The sequence below is a fragment of the Aotus nancymaae genome, unplaced genomic scaffold (genome assembly GCF_030222135.1).
Source record: "Aotus nancymaae isolate 86718 unplaced genomic scaffold, 86718_ANA_hifiasm-v0.15.2.pri h1tg000059l, whole genome shotgun sequence".
In the NCBI taxonomy this organism is placed as follows: domain Eukaryota; kingdom Metazoa; phylum Chordata; class Mammalia; order Primates; family Aotidae; genus Aotus; species Aotus nancymaae.
The window spans coordinates 10450012-10459615 of record NW_026988473.1 but is presented as its reverse complement, the minus strand read 5'-3'; the positions used below and the strand labels follow the sequence as shown (position 1 = coordinate 10459615).

Genomic DNA, 9604 nt, shown 5'->3' with positions numbered 1-9604 from the left:
GGCATAAGCCACCATGTTGAATCTTTCTTCCTTTCCTTTCTTTCTTTTTTTTTCTTTCTTTCTCTTTCTCTCTTTCTCTTTTCTTTTTTCCTTTTTCTTTCTCTTCCTCTTTTCCTTTTTCTCATCCTCTTCTCTTCCTGTTCCCTTTCTCTTCCTGTTCCCTCTTTCCCTTCCACTTTCTCTTTATTCCTTTCTCTCCCTTCCTTTCTTTTTCTTCTTTCTTTTTCTTCTTCTTTCCTTCTCTTCATCTTCTCTTTCTTTTCTCTTGTCTTTCTTTTTCTCTTTTTTCTCTTCTTTCCCCTTCTCTTTCTTCTTCCCTTTTCTCTCTCTCTCACTTGCTTCTTTTTTCTTTCTCAGGTGGGAGTGCAGTGATGCCATCATAGTTCACTGCAGCCATGAACTGCTAATTAAAAAAAAAAGTGATCTGCCATGGCGGGTAGATTTCTTGAGGCCAGGAGTTTGAGACCAGCCTGGCCAATATGGTGAAACCCCATCTCTACTAAAAATATAAAAATTAGCTGGAGGTGGTGGCATAGAGACTTGCTATGTTGCCCAGGCCAGTCTACCACTCTTGACCTCAAGGAATCCTCCCATCTTGGCTTCCCAAAGCTTTAGGATTACAGGCTTGAGCCACTGCTTCCTGCCTGGGGGAAGGAAGTTTCAGTTTCTCTACTGAGTTCTCAGTGTCTCCTGACTCAGGCTCCTTCTAGTATCTTAAGTGCAACTGATAAAATTTTCCTTTAGTGAAGTCTAGAATAGCCAAAATTTAAAAACAAAAACAAAAACAAAAAACTTATGCTACCCAGTCTCATAATTTCTAGTTTGTTCTAATTCTCTTCCTTGGGACCTAACTCAAGTAGCAGATTATATCAGAAAATTATTTCCAATTCCAAATTTAAAAAGCCTAATATCCAGATATTTCAAGATAGAAGAGAAAGGATAGCACTGTTTTCACTTAATTTCTATAAAAGCCTGATTGCTAGCTGGAGTTTTCTGGACAAGTCTTTATATATCATGAAACTGTGGATATGAAAATGGAAACTTGCTTGCTTCCATAAAAATGGAAGGGCTTGCTTCAAAGAGCTTTGGTTGAACAAGGGAGACAGAAAATCCCCTATACTTTGTATAAATATTATAGATATAGTCTTGTGATTCTCATTCTATGATAAGTGACTTTGGAGAGTTAGACAAAATCTTATTTTGTATTGATTTTTTTTCCCCCTGCATATAGATTCATTAAAGAGTGTATTTGAAGGATGAGTATATATGCGTGTATTTTAGGGGTTGAAGTAATAACACAGAGACCATATTTTGCAAACTTGTTCACCTCTGAAGACATTTTGTTTTAGTAATGGATGATCTCTTCATTTGTATTAACTGGGTATGCTAAAATTTTTTGAGGTGATCCATGTAACTGCATACTGACAGAAAGTTTCTCTTTTCTGCTTTTCAGCTATTCGAGTACACTGCACCCAGTTTTGGTTCTGTGCCAGGATTAAACCCACGATATTTCACAATGTGTATATGAATTCCGATGAAGTGTTTCTAGGAGATGGCTGCCCTGTAACCCATTCTTTGCCAGATGTCTACTATGAGTTTTTCTACCATCCTCATGACTGTGGTATTGTATCTCAAGTAAGAGAAATGACTATCTTACTTAAAACCCAAGTGTCTTATGGTTCCTTCAACACACCTCCAAACTAGAAGTCATTGTCTATTTGTAATATGGCTAGACTCTTTAATTATCACATTTAGGACAGAAGCAGTTAAAAAAGGAGATGTTGGCCGGGTGTGGTGACTCACGCCTGTAATCCCAGCACTTTGGGAGGCTGAAGTGGGTGGATCATGAGGTCAGGAGTTCAAGACCAGCCTGGCCAACATAGTGAAACCCTGTCTCTATTAAAAATACAAAAAATTAGCTAGGCATGGTGGCATATGCCTGTAATCCCAGCTACTCGGGAGGCTGAGGCAGGAGAATCGCTTGAACCCGGGAGACGGAGATTGCGGTGAGCTGAGATCTTACTATTGCATTCTAGCCCAGGTGACAGTGTAGGAATCTGTCTCCAAAAAAAAAAAAAAAAAAGAGAGAGAGATGCTAAATACTTTTTTTTCTTGTTGGGTGGTAATTGCAAACACTAATTATTCATTTAGTGATAAAGCAGGCTGGAGAGTTGAAAGTTTTGAAGGAGGAAAGTATTTTCCATGTATCGCAAGGTTTTTCAGCAGTTTCTCTACTAATTATTTGTTATAATTCATGAAGTTTGGTCAGTTGCAACCAGATAGAGGGAGTAACACTAATCAAGCGTTAGAAGCCTTTTCAAAGTAAATATTCATTAATCTCCCAGCCCTAGCCCCTCCTCACCGGATATTTTGGGTATACTAAGTCATTGTGCATATCACTGATAAAAGTATAACTGGAATTTTGACTTGATTTAAAAAGTTTTTAAAATTAGTAAAATCTTGCTATGATATTACTTATTTTTTTCATAATCCCAAATAAAATGCTAAGAGAAGTAATAGAACTTGATCAGGTTTAGATAAATGCCACAGATTGCATAACACACAGAAAACAAAAGCAAAATTTGAAGTAGAGTTGAGTGTGCAGAATATTTATTAAGAAGTGCTTTTGGAGAAAGAAGATTGGGCAAAGGGCAAAGCTGAGCTGGGATGCAGGCTCAAAGACAGCTTTGGCTGACCCTGCACAGGGCTTCACATTCCTGCTGGGTAGGTGCTCTGAAGCGGCCACCCTGGGAGAGGGGTGTGGCCATGGGTAAGACAGCCCTCAGCAGCTCCACAATTCCTGGAGGGGCTGAGAGCTGAGAGCTGAAGGCTGAAGGCTGTCTGGTAACAGCATGCTCAGTAGCTGGGGCAGCAAGCTCTCAGGGGATCTGGGAAGCACATTCCAGGTCTAATACACCACAGCATGTATTAGGTGGGCACTGTCAACCTTGATATAAACTGGGGAGGGGGGTGGAATATTCATGTTAACTGAAGAATTTGAATGGTGGTAGTATGTTAATTATCTATGCGTATATTTTCAAATTATCCAAAGAGAGCCGGGTATATCTGAGGAAATAGAAACATTTAAAATTATGTAATGAATATGGGTATCTCTGAATCATCTTATCCTCCTATGCTGTCAAGTACTGGGCCTAATATTGAGAAGCATATACAAAATGTTCTTAGAAAAATATTTTACTATTAATTGTGTTAACTCCATTCCTCCCTGAAAACAGCTATTCTTCCTGTTAGGTATTTACTACATGCTGAGAACTTAATTACTATTATTCTTTACCACCACAATTATTGCTTTTTTTTTTTTTAGAAATAAGAAAACAGACTTAATTGTTTAAACACAGTTTCCAAGAATTCATGATGAGTAGAGGCAGCTCCAAGATTCCAAATGTGATTCTATGATTTCAAAGCCCATGCTCTCTTTGAATAAGCAATGCATCACTACAACTGTGTGTCTCAAAAAGAGGTGCCAAATGCTTTCTCAAATTTGAATCACAAAACTCCTTTCTCTTTCAACTAACAAATATTGCTTGCCTTTTATGTACAAGCACTATGCCAGATTTTAACACATCTGTCCATTTGGAAAATGGTCCTGTTTCCCATGAACAGATGCTGTTTATAGTTTAGTGAGAGTGTGACCATTTTTAGGAAGCTTGATGTGTCTATAAATTCCTATTTAAGTGCCTCTAAGTTTCCTGAGATACTTGAGACAAACATGGATTTAAAATCTCTCTTTGTCTTGTAGCCTCTCCAGGAACTTATTCTGCTTAGAACTAAAATCAAGTATATCTCAAGAGATTCTACTGTCCGATCTGAAATGCCTCTGTCGTGTGTTGTCCGCAAGTGAGTATGGAGTGACAGACCCCTGTCCTAGCCCCTGGCTTCATTTACTGTCCAGATAAAAATCCCAAACCAGAAAAGCTAAATGGTACAACCAGTGATGGGAGTAGGGGAAACACCAAACCCTAATGCGAACACAAATCTCTTGATCGCTGGTGTCTTAGTCTTCTGTTGCATTACTCTAAAGAAATACCCAAGACTGGGTAATTTGTAAGAAAAGAAGTTTAGTTCATTGTTCTGCAGGCTGTACAGGAAGCAAGGCTGGGGAAGCCTCAGGGAGTTTTTACTCATGACGGAAGGCGACAGAAGGCAAAGCTGCAGCAGGCATCCTCACATGGCCGGAGCAGGAGGACGTGGTGGGGGGACGTGCTACACACTTTTAGAAAACCACATTTCCCGAGAACTCTATCCTGAGACCAGCGCCAAAGGGATGGTGCTAAACTAGAGGTCCCCAAACCCTGGGCCATGGACCTGTAGTGGGCCCTGGTCTTTTAGGAACCTGGCTGCACAGTAGGAGGTGAGCGGCAAGCCAGCATTACCACCTGAGCTATACCTCCTGTCAGATTAGTGGTGGCATTAGATTCTCATAGGAGCATGAGCCCTATTGTGAACTGCGCATGTGAGGGATCTAGGTCGCACACTCCTTGTGAGAATTGAATGCCTGATGATCTGAGGTGGAACAGTTTCATCCCCAAACCATCACCCCCCATCTGTGGAAAAATTGTCTGCTGCAAACTTGGTCCCTGGTGCCAAAAGGTATAGGGATTGCTGTGCTGAGCCATTCATGAAGGGTCCACTCCCATGACCAGATCACCTGCCACCAGGTTCCACCTCCAATATTGGGGATTACAATGAACATGAGATGTGGGTGGGAACACAGATTCCAAACCATATCACTTGGCCTTGTAGTCTTCAAAAGTTGTTACAACTGTCTCCTAGAACATAGGAATACTAGGAATATTATTGAAAAATGAAATGATGACTTAGTTTTTGATATTTAAGTGTCAGGGTCACTGAAAACCTGATAAGTCTTAGCCAACCAAATCAGGTTATTTAAGTTTTAAACTTGAGCCCATATGCAAGTTTCCTGAAGGCAATAAAAGAAAGTATAATGACGTCTAAACGATACTGAACTCATCAGGTGTCAAGATCAGCATGTGCCATGCAGGGCTGACACTGTTGGGAGAGAGACGTCTTAAAACAGGATTTGTGGGTTAAGATCAGGTCTTTTTTTGTTTTGTTTTATTAATTGACATTTTTGAGAGAGTCTAAATGCTTATTTCATATTGCATGCCTGTATCAAAACTTCTCATGTACCCCATAAATACATTTACCTACTATGTACCCACAAAAACTAGAACTAAAAAAAAAAATTAGAAAAGATTAACAGCCACTTTGATCAGGTCTTAGCAAAAGTGTGATGATATACTTGGCAGGACTTTGGGTAATTTTTCAATTAGGTTTTTCTGGTTAAAATCCTGAACTGAAATGTTTTTCCCTGAGTAATTATGGAAGAGCCATATTACACAGTGCTCTTCCCACAGATAATAATTATAATAGTGGCTGACATTTATGAATCACTCACTGTATGCCTACACTGTGCTCGTATGAATGCATTTGTTCCTCCTGGTGACTCAATGAGGTAGATACTATTCTTTTTTATTTTTTTATTTTTAAGTCGTGGAACCTCGTTGTTTTGCTCAGGCAGATCTTGAACTTCTGGGTTCAAAGAAGTCTCTCTCCTCAACCTCCCACGTATCCAGGACTACAGACCCCCAGATGTGGTGGTGGATACTGTTGTACCAAATTCAGGGTGAGAAAATTGAGACACAGAGAAATTAAGTGACGGGGCCAATATCATTTGCTGGTAGATTGTGGAATCAATAAGTTGAACCCAGAAGTCTGTTTTTTAAGCTTTCGCTTCTTAGCACCACCCTGCCTGTGATGTTGTGGGGTAGGGACTAGGGTGGGAGGCAGAAAAAGCAGAAATCAATATATCTACTAATAGTAGGAATGTGGCCCCAAGTTCAGCCTTGTAAATGCTAAGATCTGAGTAGATCTTAACCACTATGTGATGTTTCTCTCTTACTTCAGTCAGAATCCTCTTTTAAATGCAGTTGAAATGAGAGATGAGGAAAATGTTACTGAATGGGAGATAGATGTGAGGATACACATTGTGAATGAAGATGGGGCAGTAACTTCTACAACACAGTCTTGGTAAGAACTCTCAAAACTGGCGTCTTATGATTGGTGTCCAGGTATGTCCTAGATACCAGTCAATACAATTGTGAAGGAAATGGCATACGTTTGTACTAAGGTGCACTGTCCCTAAAATGTTCCCAGTTCAAGAATGCAAGTTCATGCTTTCCTATGTTTGTTGAGGATTTTATTGATCACAGTGGTCTTGATACTCTGTCACTAACTGGGAACCCATATGACTAAGAGCTATTCATTTTGGGTATTACATGAAATACTATAATTAAAAGGAATATACCTACCAATTTCAATATCAATAAAGTTCTGAATTATAATAAATGACTATTAACGCTGAGCCTACAAAGTGGCTTAGATATGTTGATGATCCCTGGGAAAGTGAGCTCAGAAGTGTCATAAATCTGTGTTGCAACTTTTTCTGGGAAGTACCAAATGACTGTACTACAGTTTTTCATTCTGAGTCCCATATGAAGGTATATTATGAAAAATCCTTCCGGGCGCGGTGGCTCATGCCTGTAATACCAACACTTTGGGAGGCCGAGATGGGTGGATCACGAGGTCAGGAGTTTGAGACCAGCCTGACCAACATGGTGAAACCCCGTCTCTACAAAACATACAAAAATTAGCTGGGTGTGGTGGTGTGCACCTGTAATCCTAGCTACTCAGGAGACTGAGGCAGGAGAATCACCTGAACCCGGGAGACGGAGGTTGCAGTGAGCCAAGATCGTGCCACTGCACTCCAGCCTGGGTGACAGAGCGAGACTGTCTCAAAAAGAAAAGAAAAATCCATATGTATTAATATTTGGGTATTAATAAAAGGATGGAGCTATGTTTAATAGAGGGTAAACAGGACACCTAGAACGTTTGGAATGTACTTCATAACTTAGAGGGCAGAAGTATCCTTATTCACTTATACATACGTCACTTGAATCATTATGCACTTAAGGATACAGTCTCAAGGATGGAACATTTACTTTCTTTTTCTTCTCCTCCCTCACTTCCCACTTACACCTTTTCCCTCACTCCCATACATATGTATTGCTTTACTTATGAATAACAGGCTCTTGGAAGTAGCAAAGTGATGTTTGCATTGGATGTATTACTTCCAATCTTCCTTTTGTCTTTCTTCCTGTCTTCCATTTCAGTAAGAATCTGACTGCGATATGCCCTTGTTCATCAAATGAGTGCCTTTATTGCAAGAGAAGAAACAGTGCTGTCCACTTTGGTATTGAGAGGCAATTTGAAATCTCTGCCATGACTGCTTAGGACTGAGGATTTACTGTGCTATTTTGTGAAAATCTGAGAAGCAGGAAGGGGATTTAATGATCTCAGCCATTATCCATCTGAAAAACCTAACTTGAGATTTTAAATAAAATGGCAGGCTGCCTTCTACTATTAATAGGAGCTGCCTCTGCTTTTAACCTCATGAAGTTTTATTTATGAATAAAGTTTGTACTATTATATATCTGTTTCTAATTATTGCAAGACTGACTTGTATATAATTGTAAGCTTCAATGCTCCTTAGAAATAGGTTTTTAAGGGTACAGTTACTAACTTTTCTCAGTTGCTGATTCATGCCTTTAGCTAAGGCTTATCTGTGGTTGGTCCTGGTAACAGTGCCTAATCATTTATTTATTCCACAAAGATGCCCTCATGGAGTTCACATTTTAGTAGGAGGAGGCGGAGTATGCACAGAAAACATACTTTATAGTATTCTAAGAAAGAGGAAACAGAGGCAGAGAAAGAAGATAGGCAATATTGGGATGAGAGTTGTGGTCCTAACTATGGCATCAGTGAAGGCATCCCTCGAAGGTGATGATCAAGGAAAGAGCTGGAGGAGGTGAGGGAATGAGCCCTGCAGATCCTGGAGGAAAGGTCATTCAAAACTGTGGGAACAGCTGGTGTAAAGTTGCTGAGTGTTTGCTAAACAAGGCCAGCAAGATTGGAGAGGGGAAGTCATACAGATGAAGTCTTAAAACAACCCGAACACCTAAAACAATGAGTGGAGGACATCATCTAATTTCTCAAAGTTGATGGACACGCTTTAGTTTGAAATAAGATGGGAACCCCCTGGAAAGTTCCAAATGGAGGAGTGATGTGATCTGACTTGGATTTTTATTATCAGGATCACCCTGGCTGCTGGATGGAGAATGGACACCAAGAGGGAGCGAAGACTGAAGTAGGGAGAGGGATGAGGTAGCGATGATGACAAGGCCAGAGGTTCTCTTCCAGGGGCAACTTTACCCTGTGAGGGCTGTATCTGAAAGCAGCTTTGTTCATCACAGTGATGGTGTTAGTGTGTTACTGGCATCTGTATAGGCCCAGGGATGCTGCTGAACATTGACAGTGCCTAAGACACCCACTGATGACAAAGCGTTATCTGGCCCCAAAGTCAATAGTACTGAGAATAAGAATCCTGGTTTAGAATAAGAACCATGTTAGTTTTAGCATGGATCTCATAGGAAGAGATCAGGTGATTGATCTAAGGACTTGCAGACAGCTAGATATAAAGTATATTAGTAGAATTTGGAGAGTTTAGGATTTATGACCTACTATAAAGTGGGAGATGCTGCTATCTTGGATAAAAATGTGGAAGATGTTGGTTCAGAAACCTTATTTTGAAAATGTCATGTACAAGATGCTGCTTAGATCTCCCAGAGGAGAGAGCAAGTGAATAGTTGAATATATAGGACTAGAGTTCAGAGGGAGAAGGTCCAGACTGGATGTAGAACGTTAGGATTTATCAGCACATACTAATACTTAAAGCCAGTAAGATTGCATGCATTCAAAGCAAATAAGTGAGGAAAATGGTAAGAATCAGTCCAAGGTTTGGGTCTTGGGATATCCAATGTTAAGAGGTAGCTGAGAGAAGTCAAAACCTTTGAATGAGCCAAAGAGAAGACAGTAAGGGCAACTGGAAGTAAAACCAGGGCAGAGTGTGGTCCTGGGAGCCATGCATGTAGAGCTGTCAACTGTATCAACTGTTGCTGTAAAGTTAAGTGGGATGAGAACTAAGGGTTGACCATTAGATATAGCAATGTGAGGGGCACTGATGACTTTGATAAAGGACAGTTTTGGTGAAGAGGTGTGGGTGAAAATTGGTTGGATCAGGTTTAAGGAAGGATGAGAAGAAAGAAACCCAAAAGAATGAATATAAATAGCTTTTTCTAGGAGTATGACTAAAGAGAAAAATAGGAATGAGGTCATTGTAGAACAAAGTGGAGACAGAAACTAGTGTACAAGATAAGTACTTGCACATGGTAATAGTCTTTTTCTTTAATAGATTACCATGAATTTCTGAATACTTTTAAAAGAGATCCAGATGTTTACAAAATGATTAAGAAATTTTGTCTTTGGATTTGTACCCTTAAGTAAAACCTGCCTGCATTACTATCACATTATAGTAAAAAGTCCACTAGTGTACAGGTGGAGGGATTGCTGAAATGCTCCAATAGTGTACATTGTAAGATGGATTGCTGAAATGCTGAATATAAAAAAAAGGTGGGTAAAAGGTTCAGGCACGTCAGTAAGTCAG

The 9604-nt window shown here is 39.9% G+C and overlaps 1 protein-coding gene across 1 annotated transcript; it reads left to right on the top strand.

Annotated features, from left to right (window-relative positions):
• The first annotated feature begins 1270 nt into the window (after positions 1-1270).
• OOSP1 (oocyte secreted protein 1) lies at positions 1271-7530 on the top strand. The gene is made up of 4 exons (XM_064365499.1): positions 1271-1635; positions 3761-3858; positions 5950-6072; positions 7215-7530. Exons 1-4 carry the CDS (start codon positions 1525-1527, stop codon positions 7333-7335), a joined length of 453 nt encoding a protein of 150 aa, XP_064221569.1. The 5' UTR covers positions 1271-1524; the 3' UTR covers positions 7336-7530.
• Positions 7531-9604: the final 2074 nt, after the last annotated feature.